The 20,972-nt window shown below is 31.0% G+C and overlaps 1 protein-coding gene and 1 pseudogene across 1 annotated transcript; one reads left to right on the top strand and one right to left on the bottom strand.

The window, feature by feature from the left end:
* Positions 1-236: 236 nt before the first annotated feature.
* Positions 237-4,016, bottom strand: LOC110647746 (beta-amyrin synthase-like; annotated as a pseudogene).
* Positions 4,017-12,045: 8,029 nt separating this feature from the next.
* Positions 12,046-20,287, top strand: LOC110647748 (putative disease resistance protein RGA3). Its single transcript, XM_058150678.1, has 5 exons — positions 12,046-12,135; positions 14,935-15,294; positions 18,000-18,704; positions 18,810-18,971; positions 19,043-20,287. The coding sequence occupies exons 1-5, from the start codon at positions 12,046-12,048 to the stop codon at positions 20,285-20,287; spliced, it is 2,562 nt and encodes an 853-aa protein (XP_058006661.1).
* The last annotated feature ends 685 nt before the right edge of the window (positions 20,288-20,972 follow it).

The following is a 20,972-nucleotide window of genomic DNA, read 5'->3' on the forward strand; positions in this document are numbered from 1 at the left end:
CAAACCTAAAATGCTTACTACACAACTTGTTAAATAGATTACCTTAAGTTTTGTAATCATCAAAAATCATGCTCCTTTGAGCTATGGGCTAATAAGATTTAATCACAAATTATTCATTTATATTTAATGATAATATACTTTCAATCATGATAAAATTTCTGAGTGAAACTATATATGTGGTTAAATTTCATTTAGTTATTACGTAATAGGTGCTTTTAGGCACTCATTGAAAAGCCTTTCTGAAAAAGCATGCAAGATTTCAATTCACATACTGAAATTTTTGAGAAATACAATTACCAAGTGTTTGTTTTTCCTTTTCTTTTCTCACAAAGGCCAAGTTAAGGGCATCGAAGTCGTAGAGGGTAGTTGACCTAGTTACAAAAATAGCCACACAAAGTGTTATGAGACTGATGTGATGTAAGCCTTGGAAGGCAGTAGAAAACGGTTGTGATATTCAGCCAGAGCCCACAATGGGAAGATGTTTCTGTGTGCTGCGCAGTGTAGCATGCAGTTCTTCATGAACACCCCCGTGGTTTCCTACCATTCAACAATATTAACACCCATTTATTAAAGAAAAGAAAGCAAAACTGCTAATAATGAATCTTGTTTAAATGATTTCCTATCTTGAGATTATAAACAAGTTTACCTGTTGAGGAAAATCGCCATCTTCCAATTGAGAATCGATTATGAGCTTTGCAGCACTGTGAAGAGTTGTAGGGTCTCAATCCATCTGTTATCCATGAAAAGAATCAGTATTACAAAGTCTTATATATATATGCATATGCTCCTACCTACAAAACTTAATTAATGACTGACCTGCCCATCACAAATTAGACCCATCATCGCCCAAGAAGCATGCACCAAATTGGATCGATCACCTTCCAGAGGCACATATTTCTGCATCGATCGCCAACAACACTCAGAAGACTTTTAGCATTTACATCAACAATTGATTATTGTTGGAGTTGATGAGATTTTAGTAGGTGAATATCTATGTGCACAAGAAAAGAAAAGAGCCACACCTAAGCATGGTGCAAGTATGGCATTAGTTGACAAAAGAAAGCAAATTCACCATAAAAGGAAGAGGCTGCTGCTGGAAGAACGAGAGAGTGCAGAGAGAAATTGAGAGGGCTGGAAAGAGAGTTTGAGAGATCTAGCAAAATGAAGAAGAAAAGAAAGAAAAAAGCTTCAAATTTGTGTTTGTAAATCCTCTGTTTTTAATAGTGAATTTATGTCTTTTCTCTCCTATTGTTCTAGCATAAATATGTTTTTAGTTTTTCTTCCTTCAAATCCAACAATTATGCAATCAAATTTACGGTCTCTGGGCATGAAAGATAGCTTCCTCCCCAGCCTCCATCCTCTTTTTGTATTCTGAGAAGAAAATCAACACCTTTACGTGTTGCTGCGCAATTGTTGCGAGTCTTGCCAGCAGCTGCTAGGCCTCCCAGTGCAAACCATGTACCATAAGTGAAGCAAACTCCCCAATTTCCATACCTGTCGTTGTTAAATTTCATTTTCATGTAATTAATTTCTCAAATAATTTCTTGAAAATCCAGTAGCTATTGGATATGGGAACATACCATCCACCCTCCAAATTCCGTATATTTTCCAGGTATTGGACAGCTTTAGTAATGAAATTCTCTATCTCCTTCTCTCTATGCCCAGGGTATAATTTCTTGAACAAAACAAGAGCGTGGATCGCAGATGCAGTACACTCCACATATTCGTGCTCAATTACAATGTCAGCAAAAAATTCCGTGGGATTTAGTATCTGATTCAGGATAAAAATACGTGAATTAATTGGTCATGCTGATCCAAGCTCAATATAGAAGCATCACCAAAGCGTCATAAAGTAACTTACGTCCAACCATTCTTGAGCCCCAGCTGGCTCCCACGCTGCTATGCCTCCATTTTTACACTGCAACGTATACAATGATCAGGATTATATATTTGCGCATATACTACTTGTGCAAGGGAACACATTTAAAGCTGCATTCTAGCTGAGGTTGATCCACACCTGTAGGGAAATTAGGATATTGACAGCATCGTACAATTGTTGGGGCTCCATTTTCTTGCCAACAATTTCTGTTGGCATCATTTAGAAGAGCAGGCAGCACTGTATAGTATAAGACAAACTGGTGAGACATTGCAATATAAGGAACATGATGATGCTGGAAAAAAGAACTAATATTCGTTATTTAAGGGCATGATTGAACAAAGTTTTTGTTACCTTCAAACCTTCTGCAGTGCAATCGGAAACTTGCCGTCCATGATCTTGGTCAATGAAAGTCTGCGATCCCTTAGAAATATGCCTGTGCATACTCCTAAAGGGTTGTCCTTGACCGTTGCAATTGTTTTATTCAAACAGAGCAAGGAGTGTGAGGGAAAACTAAAGAGAAAAGGAAAATACTTGATTATTGTACAAAGACATTTATAATAAACCTGAGATTTCTTTATGAAGTCATGCCCTCTCTTAAGAACGTCTCCAATTTATCAAGGCCTGAATGGCAAAACCCGCGTCCCACTCCTGACTTCTGAAACTCTGCATACAGATAACACATGTTTGTTAGAGGTACAGTGTAATTACAAATGGCTTAAAAGAATACTAGTGTAAAATTACCTGCATTTCCATTCCATCTTCAGCAACCCATAAATAATCGGGGATCCTAGCAAGGTGTTTCTTGAAATAGTCGCCCTCTGGATCTTTAACCCAACAAGCAAGCATGCATAAAACCTGAAAAGTAAAATTGAAGTGGGAACGAAGCATTAGAGACCGTCATAAGCGGCAAGAAGAGTAAGCTAATAATGAGAAATACCTTTTCCACACATCCGATGGTAATGTAACGACTGTTTTCATCATCGTAGTGAATATGCTTCATGGTCACTTCAAGAGCCTTCTTTCTGATGACATTGTTCAAGGACCAAAGAGTAAGAAGAGGCTCAGTGAATATGTACAGGGTGTCCCACATTAAATCTTGAATCAAAGGATGGGGATAGTAGAGATCCTCCGGCAGAAGCAATTTAATCATGAGGACAATAAGAAATTTGAAGGGTGATTTGGGTTTGAAGATTTAATTAATCAAGTTGATGTTACAACTCACTGCGGCACATTGATGGGCGTTTTCTTCCAATTGATTTGATGGTAAGGTTCAGCGTGGAGTTCTTCTCTCAACTGAAGAATGAGAGAAGTAATGGGGCCAACAAACCGCCTTCCATATAAATAAGACATTGGCATGTAAACCATCCGACAGTAGCTCCACATTTTTGCTGTTTTCCTAGATCATTATAAGAAGAATATGTTAAACCAAAACACTAGAGTATGAAATGAGAGCATTTATTCGCCTGGATGCATGGGAAGGAAGGAAGGAAGGATCCAAAATTCAGGGGGCATTGGGTTGCTTCCAGACAAGTCATACACACCCAGGATCTACAAAAGAAGAACAAATGAAAATGATGAGTGAACTAATCGGACGAGCAAAAAAGAAAAGGTTGTATTTGTTGATGGAAAAAGTACCGAGAGCCAGGCCTTCCCCCAGGAGGGAATGTATGTGACACCACCATGTTGACGAATCCAGTTTCGAGCTCCGGCACAAGCATTGTCTTGACCAGCATCAGGTCCAACCCCGAGAAGGCGCATACAAATGTAGCTAAGAACGGTGCAGAACATGGTGCTGTGGCCCTCGATGTGAAGGCCCCATCCGCCATCTTCATTCTGATGGTAGTAGATGCAGCGAAGTATTTCCTTGCGATGCTCAGCAGGTAAAATAGTGTCCAAGTGACCTGTTATGTAAACACACATGACTAATGGAGGAAGGAAGAACAAGGGCCCTGCATTCTCCGCTGGCCAATGCCCATCGCTAGCCTGCAGTGCCGAAAAGAAGTGGACTGCCCTTCTCAATGCTGCTGTCACCTTGTCGTCCGTTATCTCCTCGCCCTCTCCCATTTTGACCGCTGGTATCTTGGGCTTGGCGTTTTTCTCCCTCAGGAACTGTTGGATGGCTTGGCCCATTAAATGCGAAAAGCATTAGTCAGGTTGATGGGATGAATTTTATATATATATATATATATATATATATATATATATATATATATATATATATATATATATATATATATATATTTAAAATTTTATAATATTAAAAATAATTTAATATTATTATATTAAAATTTTTTATTGATTAAATGAATGTTAGTATTTCTTCTGCTTATTATTTCTTTTTAAGCATAGTTATTAAATCTGAACTAAATCAGTCAGTTGAATCAATGAATCGACAAATTAATACTTAAATTAGTATAAATTTATAATTAAATTAGATAAAAAAATGACACAATAATTAAATCGGTAAATTAATGTGACTCAATTGACTTGACCGATTCAATTATTCAATAGAATTTTTTTCAATATTGGTACATAGAATTAAAACTCAAAATCTCATAAAAAAATTTTTAAAATAAAAATCAATTGAATTTTGGTAATTATGTATTTTTTATTTCAATATATTTATTTTTTAATATATACTTAATATTTCATAAATATTAAAAAAAGAAATATATAAATATAGAAATTTTTATGTATTATATTGCTTAATATTTTCATATAAAATTAAAAAATACTATTAAAATTTATTAAATATAATTTAATATATAAATGTTAAAGTTTTATTTTAAATAAATAAATTTAATTAATTAATTAATTTTATTTACATTAATATGTGTTATTTTTAATTAATTTTTAATGACCCATGACCCGTTAATTGAACCATTGACCCGTTCACTTGGTCCTATCACCAGCTCAACTTTCGGGCCGGGTTTAGTAACACAGCTTTTAAGATTTATATTTTATTAATTTTGTTTGGAATAAATAATATGTAAAAAAAAAAAAGAATTGAATTACATTCTTAAGTTATTATACTATTTTTAATTTAATTTTTTATTTTTTAAAAATAAATTTTTAGTTAAAAAATTAAATTCTTTCTTTTATTATATATGTTTCTAGTTTTCTAAATATAAAAAATAATAAAAAAATTAATTAAATTAAAATTTTGCATATTTATAGTTTTCAACAGGCTGCTTAGTTAAGAATTTGCCTAACACTAACACACGCCATCATCTTTGGCTTTCTAGTCTTTTTCACTATCATTTCAGCCTTGACTTCTTCCATTGATATAAATAGAAGAGATTGTTGTATTAATACTTGAGAACTTGCTTACGATTGACTGTATATATACACTCGAATATAAGTAAGAATCTCAAGAATTACTCTTTTTGCTAAATGATATGCATGCATATATAAGTAGTTAAAGGAGAAAATACAGAGGGCATGCAATTGTTTTAGATGATCAAGGAAAGAAATTAATGATATTCGATGCCCTGGAGAAAAGCTTCTTCACCACCAAAACAAAAATCCTTGACGTACTTGATTATTACTATATATTCTAATAAATATATATATTTATTTATTGCTTTCTTTGTTCCAAAGAAAATAAAATTAACGTTTGAATTAAAATGGTAGTTCACTATGCACAATTTAACAACAGAAAAATTCACTATGCACAATCTAAACCAAACCTGAACTAAACTGCTATAAGAAGCAAGAATAAAGTAATTTATACAATTACAGAATACCCAAAGAAAAGTTAAAAAAATAACATGATTCAAGACCCTCAAATGCTAAAAATAAAAATAGCAAAGCAAAAGAAACAAGAAAAATGGTATGAAATTTTGACATCTATCCCTGAACTTATCTAGTTGTAACATTATAATCTCTCAACTTAAACATGTAACATAAAATCTATTAAAATGGGTCTAATGAGTTGAGAGTTTCTTACATCCAAGCAAGTGAGGTTTTGCTTTTTGGTGGTTGGTAGGTTCTATTGCATTCAAAAAAAGGGTAAAGTAAAAAAAATTCCAAACATACAAGCCAAACTAATAGGATAAATTTTGACATCTATCATGAACTTATCTAGTTGTAGTATTATAGTCTATCAACTTAAACATGTAACATAAAACCTCATCAACTTTCAAATTTTACACAGTAAAATTCTTCAAATCTCTAATTTTCGATTTTTCAGTTAGACGCTAATTAAGATAGTTCCAGTATGGAGCTTAGTCAGTATTTTTATTTTCTCTCTTAAGCCATATGTAAATTGAATTCTTTTTCTCTCTATAGAAAGAATAAATTTTCACGTATAAACAGAATAATTTGTATGAAATTATAAGCCAATTAAAATTATAAAAATAAGTATGATCAAGTCTCGTAATATTCAATTTTTCTTATGTATTCAAAACAGTTTTTGTTTCTTTTAAATAATAATTACTTATTATAATTATGTATTAATTTTTAATTGATTTACCATTCCATTTATTAATCCTGCATAGAATAGCAAGATTACCATATAATCTCTCAAATAGAGAGTTCATGATCAATTCAAGATAAATATATGAGACTTACTTATTTAATAGGTGAGTTCTACTATATATCTTGTATTTTAAATTTATGTTGACTTGATTTAGAAAAGAAAAACTCATGTCAAATATGCCTTCCCAAACTTTAAAAAAAAAAAAAAATCCCTCAAGCGGGGAACCACACTGTGGAGAAGGAAGAAAAAGACTTGTTCTCCACAGTCAGAAGTAGGGGTGGCCACGGTCCGGTTTTGAACCAGAACCGAATAGGAACCAGTTCGGTCAAAATCGGATTAAAACTGATCAAAACTGGACCGAAATCGTCCTTCTGCGATTTGTTCAGGTTCATATTTTTTTAATAACCGTGAACCGACGGTTTTGAACCGGATTGAACCGACGATTTCAAACCGGATTAAACCGGCAATTTAAATATAAAAAAATTTAATAAATATGTTACCTCACTCCTAATTCATTTATATATATCATTAATTCTCTACACAATTATTCTGTACATTTTCTTCAATTCTTAATATTTTTTCAATTTTTCTCAAATTCTCTAAATAATTATTTTCTACACTTATTTTAATTTTCAATACTCTCTCAATTTTCTTACTTTATTATTTTATATACTTACTGAAATTTTCAATACTATCTCAATTAATTTGTTATTACTTTAAATCCTCAATAAAATTTTCAATACCCTCTATTTTAATTTTTTTTCTCTTTTATACTTTTTAATTATCAATTATTATATAATTTTTAAAAAAAGGCAAGTAATAGAACTAGAAATTTTTATTCCTCTAAATCCTAAAGAGATATTTAGGCAAAATTAAGTTCATACACTTTTTACTAATTTCTTTAAAAAAAATTAATTTCATCTCTGATTTTTTAATCAGGTTTAAGTATTTATTTATTAAATTTTTCTTATTTTCTTTCTTTTTTTTAATTTTATTTTGATTGAAAGATTTCTAAGAAAAATTAAAATATTTTTACAAATATAACTTAAATTTTGAATTAATAAAAATTTTCTCTAATTTTTTTTTGTCTAAGCTACCTTTAAACCATCCCTAAACCACTTCCAAACCGTCCTCGAAACTGTCTTGAACCGTTCTTTTTCGAACCCCCCTTCAAACCGTTTTAAACTGTGGCTCAAACTGGAACCGGCGGTTCAGGAGCCGTCTTCCAAACCGTCCCCTGGCGGTTTGGTTCAGGTTCATGATTTCATTGAACCTAAACCGGCGGTCGTTTTTGTTTATAAAATAAGGGAACAGTTAGTTACACGAGGAAATAAAACTGCCCCTCTTTCTCCTTGTAAAACAAAATTGTCAACCACTTGTTACTGTTCATTACACACTATACAAATGCCCCTCTTTCTCCCTGTAAACACAAAATTGCCCTCAATTGCTACTATTAACTGTACAGTGGACATTTATCACCAAAAATAATGTAGTTTTCTGCATTAACAAGATTCCCATGCATTGTGTTATCAGCCGGATCCAGATGTCACGAGAACTGAAGTTACATGTGCAGCTGACATCTGGGACATGTTTTCAAAGGTGAAGGATTTCCAACACCCACAGATGAACGCCATTATGTCAATATTATATCGCTCAAGTTTGTTCCTGCAAATTCTTCCCTGTGAAAGTCTTATCATAGTGGTTTTCTTTGATGGAAATTATCTGATTCTTTATAAAACATGGACATTGTATCCTATTCACAAGAGTAAAACCTGATGCTTCACTTGATGCCAAGTTGCAGTTCCTTTCATACGTGCAAAAAACTGGCTTAGATGTAAGATGAAAGTTATGTAATAAAGAGATGTCATTATTTTCTTATCTATTAAAAAAAAAGGCTTATCACTTTGCCCTGTCTTTACAGCTATCAATTTCAATGGCCCCCGTTATCATTTCCGAATGCCCAATGAATATAAGGGGCTCCGTTGGACCTTGCTTTTGGTAAAATTTGAGTTGCTAATGTCTTTTCTTTTTTTGGTCGTGGAACAAATCCTCAACAGGTGTCCATCATTACTAACTCAGGTCAACATCAAAGGGGAAACTCCACTGCACTTTGCATCAAGATTTGGGCATCAGGATATAGTGTAGATTCTTGTACATCGCGCAAAGTCACTACATGAAGACCTTGATAATGGGGTAATAGCAGCAAGGGAGATGCTAAGGATGACAAATACAGACAGAGAAATATGAATATCTAATAAATTTTTATGAATATAACTTAAAATTTTATAAAAAAATAAATTCACATTTTAATACATTAATTCGCTCAAGCGCATTGATGGTTTGTATTTCTTTTAAGAAAAATTATTATTTAGTCTTGATACTTTAATAAACTTAATTATTTGCTCCTATATTTTGAAAAATATAATCTTTAATTTTTGTATTTTATTTTGGCTAAACTGTTCAATTTCTTCATTAATTTTCCGTTAATCAATGTTAGATAAACTATTATTTAGTCGCTGTATTTTTATAAAACTAATTAATGAGTCATATGTAACACCCTCACTTTAGCTAGTCCGTGCATTCTACTGTTCTTGTGACCAATGTCGGTTCAGATAGTCGAAATGTCTGGAAATATATGTAAACTAGAGTGAGGAGTCATAAATAACCCAAATAATGGTAAGGAAAAATTTAGAAAAATTTAAGCTATGAAATACACCAAGGTTAAATGAGCCGGTGCTCCAGCGATGGGTGACCTATTGGGAAGTTGCTGTCTTCACGGCTAGTAGCCCTAAACCAGAGGAAAACCCAGTGAAATAATTTTTTTGGCTCCAGAGAAGAGTCATTAAGGTTTCAATGGCATTAAAATGCCAAGAAAATGCTTAGAAAAATTTTTAAATCTGTACAGACAATTTTAGTCCGTTAAGCAAAACGAAAGGCATTTTGGTGATTTTGTCTTTAGAGATTATTTTTGACCAACTTGTCCAATTAAGTAAATAAATTATATAGCATAAAATATAAATAAAAATTTATGAAAATTGAATTAAAAATGATTAGAAAAGAAAAGAAAAGAAAATGAATTAAAATGGGACTTATGACATCACTATGATGTCATTTAAAAAGCTCAACCCAATTACCATATGACAAACTAATAAAAAGGGATAAAAATGAATAAAGATGACATAAAAATAAAACAAATCTGCATCTTCTTCACCATGGGCAACCGAACCAAAGAGAAAAAGAGAGAGAGAGAGAGAGAAGAGAGAAACCTCCATTAGAGCACACTTCAAGCTTGTGTTCTACCCCCAAAATCACCACAAAACCCCAGCTTTCCTTCACAAAAATTTATCCTCACACCCAGAACAAAACTTAGATAGCAAAAAGAAAGAGAAAAAGTGGAGTTTTCAAGCCTTGGGAATTGGCTAATTCAAGGTTAGTGCTACCTTCTTCCCTTTCTCTCCTTTAAACTTGAACTTGAGTAGGAAAATGGAAAGAAATTCAAGAGAAATTGAGAAATTATTCATGTTTAATTCAAGAGAAATTTTGGCCATCTTATGAGTTGAGGGAGTTTATGAATTTGAATGAAATAAATTGTGATTATTGGAGTTGTTTAGTGTGTATATATGATTAGAATATTAGTTTTGCATGGGTTGTATGAAATTGACATTTGAAAATTAGGGTTTGAGGCATGAAGTTAGGGTTTTGTTCATGTGTTGTGGAATTGGAGTCCTAATGGTCAATTAGTGACCATTTGGCTATATTTGATGAGGAATTGAAGTGATTTATGCCAATGAAATTGAGGTTAGGTATGCTACCTTAGGTGACCTGCAGGGCTGGATGTGAGTCCAGCAAGTTTGGGTAGCTGTAACTTGAGAGGTGTAGGTTCAATTAGTGCAAGGCTAATTGGAAATGAAACTAGACACATAATGGCACAACTTTGATGAAGAAACCTTGCCCAGAAAACAAACTTAGGATACCCTAAAAATTAACCAAATCCGGGTAACCAATTCTAGACCTGGTAAAAGTGACTAAATGAACAGTATTTATTCATTTGACCATAACTCAGTGTAGAAATATCCAATTAACCTAAATTTTATATCAATGGAAAGCTTAGACAATTTAGAACAACCTTCATATAGAATACAAACTCAAATTCTGGACTTAACCTGATGGAATTATCCAACAAAATCAGGATACCAAATCTGGCAGACCCAATTCTGCCCAGAATTCTGGGTACAGGTAAATCCGGCCAGTTATGGTGAAATGGTCATAACTTGAGTTACAAAACTCCAAATGGAGTGATTCAAAAAGAGAATTAAAGAAGACACATAAAGGAATAACTTTAAGTAAGAATATTTTGTCAAATTCTCACTGTAGAATTGCCTAATGGAAAGTGAACTCTAGCACCCAAAACTGAAACTTTTGATTTATTTCCTATTGGTTTGAAGTATTGATTGGCAACCAATGCCAATACTTTAGTGAACCAAAATGTGGTAATCTCATGTGGTTAGAACTCATGTAACTATTATGTATGAAAAAGTCAATAAATTGAGTAAATAGTAATGTATGAATAGTAACCCTAAAAACATAAGGAATAATAAAAGGAATTAAAGAAGCCATTATGAGCACTAATATATATAGTATAATTAGTGAATTAAAAATTCTTAAACTTTAGTGATTCTAGGACATAAAGGAATAATCCATATGGAGGGCTTTAGGAAAACATTTCGATGTACAAATAGTACACGAAAATTTATCGATGTGAATCGCAATTATCATGAATGGAATAGTGAATGTATAAATTACGAGAAATGCATGAATTATGTATAATTGTGATTTAGGAATTTATGTTTTTACTAAAAATAGAATAAAATTTTATCAATTGTAATTGAACCTTATAATGAAATAATGACATAATAATACATATTAATGCTTAATAGTACTAATGTGCCTATGTATTGCCTAGACACGTGTGTCAGATTGGATAGATTGGCATGCCAATAGGATATTGTTTTAGCAGTACTGTGTAAGGTTTTATACTTGTATTCATGGTTTTATACCTGCCCTCATGGCTTTTATGCCCGATTACTTGTTATCATGACTTTTAGCCATACTGACATATTATTATGGCTTTTTAGCCATACTGACTGTATACGTGGTTGACGTACTAATCTTAGATATCCCATGGTATGACAGCCCGAGACACTGTGGTGTCCAGTGCCAACGACCCGCTTATCCAGTTTAGTTAGCCTGTCATAAATTACTTGGACAGTGAAATTTGTTAAGAATAATGTGAATTAAATGAATGAATAAGAAAGAAATTGGAATTAGTATAAAATTTTATTTATTATGCAATGATTCAAAATACCTAGAAATAAATTAGTAAAATGATAAGAAGATTTGCAAAAGAAGTAGAACGTAAATAATTATTACAAATGCGTCTCTCATAATAAAATAAGACTAAATTTAATATTGTTAAATAATTGAATGTTGTATACATTATTACTATACAGTTTATACACTAAGCATTTTTAAAGAAGGACAAATTAGGATAACCAATAATTAATATTAGTAATCTCACACGAAATTAAATTAATTTTTGAGCTTCCAAATGTTGCTTTGGTTATCTTTATTGTATATTTTTTTTTTTGTTATATTATCGCACCACTAAGTAGCAATGCTTAGCGCGATGGATTTGTTTCCCCGCGCAGGTGCTGAAGATAAAGCCCAGTGGATATTAGACTGGGATTTTGGAGTCCGTATCTGCAGAAGTGCCAAGGTTGTCACCTCCTCAACAATGCATGTAGATAGGGCCCATATAAGTCATTTTATATATTTTGTATATTATAAATATTTCGTATGTTGTAATGTAAACTAAGAATTTGTAAGTAATATTTATGTGATGTAAATTAATAAATTGATTAGTTCATATGTAATTAATTTGTATATCATGTAAATTGTGAACTTATTCAATTAGTTTGCAAATTATGTAAATTAATAGAAATATGAGAATTTTGATATGTGAATGGAAAATGAATGATAATGTGAAATTGAATTATATAGAGTATATTTGAACTGATCAGATGATTATAATTAGTATGGATGAGATTTTTATTTCAAAATATTATTGAAAATTTCAAGCAAGTGAACAGTGAAATGCGCCAAACGATAATATAATTGAGGAAACTCCATCAGTTTCTCGATAAAAAAATAATTAATATTAAATTAACCAAATTCAAAATTTCGAAAATAATAAAGTAAGATATGTTAAGGTGCTCCAACACCGAGTGTGACATGCCTTGCTCGCCTACACTGTAGACGGGTAAAGGGTGTCACATAATATATTTTGAAAAATATATTAATTAGTCATTGTAATTTGGTTTCGTTAATTATTTAGTCTATAATTATTTTTTATACCTAAACTAGTAAAGAGACTCTTTATTTACAGCTAACCATGAACAGAGTTCACAAAGTCGATTCAGTACTTAAGAGTCAATCTAGTATGGCCAATATAATCCTCCCCTCTTATTTCGTTCTCCCCATATTTCTTCTCTTATATATTCGCATCCTTCTCCTCCTCATTCTCTCTTTATTTTTTATCTTTTGATAACAAATAATATAAGTTACTTGAGGAAAAAAGTTAATCAACTGTCCTAAATATTTAAGTAATCAAGAAAAATTGTTTCCACTACAAAAAAATATAAAAATGATATCCAAAGTATTGAAAGAAAATACTTTAAACAATTAAAAAAAATTAAATTTAGTATTCACATAATAAAATATTTATTTTTATCTAAGAATATGTTTTTTAAAATATTATTTTTTTAAAACATATAGATTAACTAATTAGTTTCAATAAAATAAAGAGATTAAATAATAATATTGTTGAAATTATAAGGATCAATTAATTAGTTTTCTTGAAATAGAGGAACTAAATAATAATTTAATTGCATTGATTAACATAAAAAATTTAATGAAAAGACTAAATAGTTTATCGAAAACAAAATAATATAAGAATTAAATAATATATTTTTAAAAATATAAAAATTAAATAGTTGATTTTATTAAAATATAAAAATCAAATATAATTTTTTTAATATAATAAATATATCAAAAAATAAAAAATTAAATTTACCATTTCTAATAATTTTAAAAAAAATAGTTTTATGTTTCTTACTTATGAATTCTGTCGACATCTCTATTTCGAACTTAAGAATTGAGAGAAAGCAAATCGGGACGAGAGCGACCATTGTAATGCTAGAGAAGGATGGAAACTGATGATCAGGAGATGTCTGAAGGATCGGTCTAGGTGAATCGCTGTTGAAGAAAAGCCCAAACCTCCCCTCTAATTTTGGGTTTGAGGTTGATTAATTAACTGGGTTTCAACTTATAATTAAGTAATCTCTATAAGAGTATAGGTGTAGTTTGGTCCATAACCTTAATCCAGTCCATGACTAATAAAGATTGGATTTCAGAGCAGTTAAGCAAATGAAGAAGTTTGAGCATCTTCACAGCGTAAAGAGAATCAATATAAGTAACAGTGCACACAATGAAAATGCCCCCTCAAATATAATTTAATAGCATAAATTATAATTTAATCTCTGAGTTTTTGACAAAATCTATATTTTATTTTTTATATTTTCAAAATTAAGTAATTTAATTCTTAGAAATTTGATAAAACTTATAATTTAATCTCTGTCGTTAAAATTTCAATTAAGTTACTATTAATTTTAATAAAATTGACCAAAATACTTTTAACTCTATTTCAATTTGAAAATAATTTAGCGATTTTATTTTATTAGTAATTTAGTCCCTAAAATTTGATTAAACTTATAAATTAGTCTCTGTAGTTTTAAAATAAAAAATCAAATAATTTAGTCCTAAACATTTTAATAAACCTATAAGTAAATTCCTACCATTAGAATTACTATATATATATATATACACACACCATAATTCTTGCTAAGCTTTAATCTATATTAGCAAAATTATTTAGGTCTGATTTTTGTTCAACAGGATAACTATCATTATAGATTTTGCTAGAACTTCATCTTCATATAATGCATGATAATTAATTAAAATTTTCTAATTTACTTCTATAATGAAAAATAAAATTTAGAAGTTATTTTTAATAAGCATATAAAAAAATGTTGTAATTAATTTCTATTTATATTAATTTTTTGACATTCTTTTATAGTTTGAAATTTTTTTTAGAAGAATTGGCCCAACTATTACAAAATGAATTAAAAAGATGTTTATCTTGATTTATAAACCGGTCAAAACAGCTTATAAGCTCCAATAATAAATTTTATTTATAATAATTTTTAAACTTATAAATTAAAAAAAAATTGAAGGATTTTGATGCTTATAAATTATTTTAATTAAATATTTTACTATATCATCTTTATTTAATTTTAAAATTTAATCACAGACTTTATTTAATTTTTTTTATTATTTTAATAATAAATATAATAAATATACTTATAAATTATTTTTTATCAAACATATCACCTGTTTATCACACACTTTAATCAAACAAGTAATTCTGATCACACTCCGTCAACCGGCAACTGTGAAGCTGCTACTGCATTCTGATCCATCTGCTGCATATGTTCGTGACCAAGATGAAAATATCACACTCCTTCATAATGCAACTTTGGGTGGCGTAACTCGTGAGCGGATCGCCAAAACTATTTTGTCACATTGCCCAGATTGTTGTGAGCTAGTGGACCGGCGAGGCCGGAATGCTCTGCGCTATGCTGTTGAGAGCAAAAGCATCACTGGACTGCGTGCTTTCCTTCGAAATCCGTTCATTTCCAACCTTATAAATCAAAAGGATGATGAGGGCAACACACCACTGCATCTGCTCACAACTGTTGGCTTTGGCCCTGGTTTGTTCTTGGTGCAACCTCTTGTTGACAAGATGGCAGTTAATAGTGTATTTTAAATAATTTTCAATTATATATTTTGTTTCATAAAAAATATTATTATGATTTTATTAAATTATATTATTTGTCTATGAGTTTTATAACATTATTTTTTAGTAATTTTATTATAATATATTTATGATAAATTATTATTTACAATTTTATTAGTAAATTATTTTTAATAACATTATTGTGGTATTTTTTTAATAATATTTTTATAGTAAATTATTTTTATGATAAATTATTATTTATTATTTTTTTCTAAATTATTTTTTTTTTAACTTTGTTCTGTTTGTAATCTTTTTTAAATAAATTTATAAATAAATTTTTCTACATTAATATGGAATATTAACAACCAAGGGATTGCAATATTAACAAGAAGAGCAGCCTTCAAAGCCTTTCTTATATCAGATTCTCTCGCGCTTGTGCTCTCTACAACATCTGTACTTATCCACTTTTTCATGGCAATGCAAGGAAACAAGAGGCTGTTCCTTTTGTTATACTCTTGGGCATCTGTGTTTATTGTTTTCGCCATGGCATTGATGGTGCTGGCATTCACGACAGGTACATATGCGACTAGTCTTACCACACCACTCGGGTCTTGGAGTTGTCACCTGCGCCATCGCAGGTTGTTTTTTCATTTTGCTTCGTAGATTTTCGACTTCTGGAGTGCCTCTCCGTGTAATCTAAATACTGTACAGTATTTCAATTTGTTCTTACCATTACCCTTATATTTTTAACTTTTTAAAATTGTTAATAAAATAAATAATAAAAATATAATATCCAAATTAAAAATAAATATTAAAAATGTAAAAAAAAAAGTCTTAAAATTTAACTACATTACAAATATTTGTAGAAACTTTTAATTTATCATCTCTACGTACCTTTTCTATTATAACTTATAGATTTGACGGTGATGGTTTATAATAATTTTAAATTTATATAGGTTTTTTTTGTTATTAAAATTTAAAAAAAAAATTATTTTTTTAATATTAATTTTATTTGTACACTCATTCATGGTTATATACTTGTAACTATAGTTTTATATGTCACTGTTATATTTATTAATTATTTTTTATTTTACTTGTCATTAATCTATTTATCTTCTTATCATAACTCGGTTGGTTTTATATTTTGACTTTATTTCGTAATTCAGTTTGATAATATTTAGATAGATATCATGTTAAGAATTACAAAATCAAAAAGTCACACTAATTAGTAATTAATCATAATAATATGATGATAAATTTAGTCAGACCAACAAATTTTATGTACTATATATATATATATTTGGTATTAACAATTAATGATAAAATATAGTTAAAAAATATAAAAATAAGATGCATTAAAATTATGGGTAATCACTTAACTAAGTGATTGTATTTTTAATTATTTATACTTATTACTCCTAAATTTAAGACCTTGTAGTTATGATTCAGATAAATAGATATATATTAATTTTTTAAAAAAAATTAAAAATTCTTACATAAACTCAATTCATTATAAACTTAAAATATAAATGTATAATATTTATATATTTAATAAGTAAAACTCGTCACACATCTTATGCCTTAGATATATGATGGAGTAAGTAAGAAAAATCCTTTCGAGTTGTATGTATTGCTACTTATATAATTGCTCCTTGCTTACTGATCACGCTCAATGTACTCAAGTCCTTAATTGTCAAAACTGCTATTGGAGACTTGCCAATGACTACTTCTAACTTCAAGGCCACTAATTACTTTTGACTTATTCAAAACATTTGGCTTTAGATCATAATTAATTTTAAGCCTGAACCCAATTAATTAATTTGGCCCAAAGCTAAAAATTAATTATGGTACGAGCAAAAATTTGAAAAAAGAGAAATTATGTTTGGAAAGATAAGAATTTTCTTGGAAAAAAATTTGATCATTTCATAGGCACCGAGAAAATAATCTGACCATACAAGAAGAATGAGGCAAAATGTCTGAAAAGTTGATATTTTCAAATGACATTTTATCAGAAAATGCTGAAACAATAGGGTTCTGATAACTCATATAAAAATACCATGGCCTATAAAAATGTTTGTTTAACCATCTTTCACAAACACCAACATAACTAGCATTTGATGGTCCATTGTACCTTTTCAGGATTGGCTGCAGATATTGAAGATCAGCCAATAATTATTTTGGTATGAATATGCAATTAGGTTTTGAAAAGTTTTGCTTTGAGTTTTTCAAAAGGTGAATTAAGCTCTATACTAGTTACCAACTATCAAACAAATCCCTTATCAAGGACAGCAATTCTGCAAACAGTGAGGGCACTGCAACTGTGGTGTACTGTTCATGGGTAAAGGTAATGTAGATTTTTCATTTATGGCAATTTATTGGTAATTTTATCTCAATTTTCTCATGAAGTTGGATTGTTTTTATTGATTTAATTCTAATTGAAATTTAAACTCATACCATTGAGTTCAAATTGATTGATTCTTCAACTTTGAAGAAACAAAGTTGTGATTTCAACGGTCTTGTAGAGATACGGTCCGCAATTTTTTTCTTGTCCTGATCACTGCTTTGATTTTAGTGTCATCTGACAATTACACTCTTTCAAATTGGAGGAACACTACTCAAAAGCCTTTTGAAACTTCTCAAAGGCTAGGTATATTACCAGTCAAAACTCCAATTTCCTTTTTCTCATTACAGTTTTCACCAGCTCTTATCTGATCCTTATCTTGTAGCAAGAAATGCCAGATCTAGTTTTATCCCCACTTTTGGAGGTGATCTTTGACAGAGTAGCTTCGCCTGTCCTACAGAGGCTTGGAGATTCATGGGATCTCAAGGACAACCTCAAAAAGTTACAACACGTATTATTAATGGTTCAAGCTATTCTTGAAGATGCAGAACAGCAACAACTGACCAGAAAGGGTGTGAAGATTGGGTTGTCAAGGCTCCAGGATGCAGCTTATGATGCAGAGGATCTGCTTGATGATTTTGCTGCCAAAGCTGTTGTTATAGATTCTGGAAAGTCAAGTATATCAATATCAATAAATGCAGGTAAGGTTAGAAAGACCCTTCAAGATTTGGAATTGACTGCAATTGAGGGGCTTAGCTTGAATTTGAAAGAGGGTAGTATTATGAATAGGTCATATAATGAAAGAGAAACTAGCTCTTTCATTGTTGAATCACAAATCTGTGGAAGAGAGAAAGATAGAGAGAACATTGTTAAACTGTTATTGTCATGTGAAGCCACCCAAGAAGGAAATGTAATAGCTATTCCAATAATTGGAATTGGGGGGACTGGCAAGACAACACTTGCCCAATTGGCTTACAATGATGAGAGGATGACACAACACTTTGATGTTAAAATCTGGGTTTTTGTTTCTGAAAATTTCAATTCAAAGAGGATTATGAAAGAAGTTCTTGAGTCTTCAATGAATGGTACTGTAAGCAGATTCACAGAAATGGATACACTCCATTCAAAGTTATATGGTTTGTTACCTAAAAAGAGGTACTTGATTGTGTTAGATGATGTTTGGATAGAAGATTAGGATGAATGGGATAAAAAAAGGTTGATTTTTAGTGGAGGTGTTGGCTGGAAGCAAAATAATACAGAAGATCAGGATGAGTGGGATAAACAAAGGTTGATTTTTAGTGGAGGTGTTGCTGGAAGCAAAATAATCATCACTAGCCACAATAAAAAGTTTGGAATGGTAATGCACTCACTAACCATTCCTTACTATTTGAAGGGTTTGGTTAATGATGATCGCTGGGCTTTGTTCAGGCAACGAGCATTTCAAAAAGGAGAAGAAGAGAAGTGTCCAAATCATTTGCCCATTGGAATGCAAATTGTCCAAAAATGTGGAGGTCTGCCATTAGCAGCAAAAAGCCTGGGAAGCCTAATGCACTTCAAAAGAGTGAAAGGGAATGGTTGCTGGTGAAAAGCAGTGATCTGTGGAATTTAATCACAAGTCATGGTGGAATTTTGCCTTCTCTCATGTTAAGTTATCACCATCTACCGTCACACCTTAAACGCTGCTTTGTTTTCTGCTCGATCTTTCTAAAAAATTATGAAATCATCAAGGAGAAGTTAATCCATCTGTGGATGGCAGAAGGGTTAATTCAGCTTGAAGGGGACACAACTCTAGAAGATATTGGCAATGAGAACTTCAATGATTTGCTGTGGATGTGTTTCTTTCAAGAAGCAGAGAAATGTAACACTGGCAACATGACCAGGTATAAAATGCGTGATATCATTCACGATCTTGCAAGATATGTAGCAGGGAAAGAATTTGTGATACTGGATCATTCTCATCCAGGAAGCAGTATGCTACAAACTCATCATTCTTCTATTCTCTGTAAATTTGGATCATTTGAAGTTCCAGAAGGCTTATATGAAGCAGAACACCTGCGAACAATCTTGTTGATTGTGGGAGGAGATTTACAGGAGGTTCCAATAAGATTATTATCAGGTTTTAAATACTTGTGGGTGCTAGATATGAAAAGCTGTGGCTTGACAAAGTTGCATGAATTAATAGGTGGTTTGACTTGCTTGAGGTACCTTGACCTATCTTACACACTTATCAGAACTTTGCCTCCAATTATACGCAATCTATGTCTTCTGCAAACTCTAAATCTTCATGGTTGTAGTGAACTTGAGCAATTGCCTAACTTGGCATCCATGGCTGATCTTAGACATCTTATTATATCTGAATGTGGAAAGTTAATCTATGTTCCTTTTAGTATCAGAACGTTGCATAGGGTTCAGTCATTGCCAATGTTTATTGTGCAGTGGGGCTCTTTTAATGCTTTGGGTGATTTGGAACATTTAAATCTTTATAGTGAGTTGAAAATTAAACACCTGCAGAATGTAAAGGGTGCATATCAAGCACAATTAGCTAATATGAGGATGAAGAGAAACCTTGAGATTTTGGGACTATACTGGGAACGGTATGATAGATTGCCATTACAAGGCCAGGAGCACGATGATGCTCTAGCAGAAGGCATTCTTGAAGCCCTACTGTTATAAATAGCTTGTATGTTAGATAGTATAGAGAGAGAATTCCTATATTGTTAAAATATAAGAAAGTGAAGGAATGGCAAGAATGGAATGTGTATAGAATTATATATATATATAAATAAATATATATTATTCTATTATGGCACTTAGCACGTATATGTGTGAAATAAATAATTATCTTATTGTAATTTTCGTAAATAAATTATGAACAGATGTGTTTACTAACAAGTAAATATGTCTATTAATAAATAAATATGTCTATTTTATACAAAAAGTCACAACTGTTTGTATAGGTGTCTGTTAATAAATAGATATGTCTATTCTATATAAACAGTCATAACTATTTATATAGGTATCTGTTAATAAACAGACATGTCTTTTACACAAACAGTTGTATCTATTGGAGATAGACAGATGTGTCTATCTAGAAAAAGGTGCCATGACTTTTCATTCTTTATAAATATGGATGAGTTTTTCAATCCAAATATATACTACTTCTACTTCTTCTTCTTTTCTTCTAGTCTCTCTAAATTTGGTTCGTATAAAGAGTTCTTAAGGAAAATCTTCAGGAGTTGCTGTCTGCAGATTTCACGCTTTGTTATATCCTGAAGGTATATTGTCATAACCTTGCAGCAATCTAGTGGGGGCAATTAATACCTTAAAGATAGTGATTCATCACGCTTCAAAGCCTATT

The sequence above is a fragment of the Hevea brasiliensis genome, chromosome 8 (assembly GCF_030052815.1).
Source record: "Hevea brasiliensis isolate MT/VB/25A 57/8 chromosome 8, ASM3005281v1, whole genome shotgun sequence".
NCBI classification, from domain to species: Eukaryota; Viridiplantae; Streptophyta; class Magnoliopsida; order Malpighiales; family Euphorbiaceae; genus Hevea; species Hevea brasiliensis.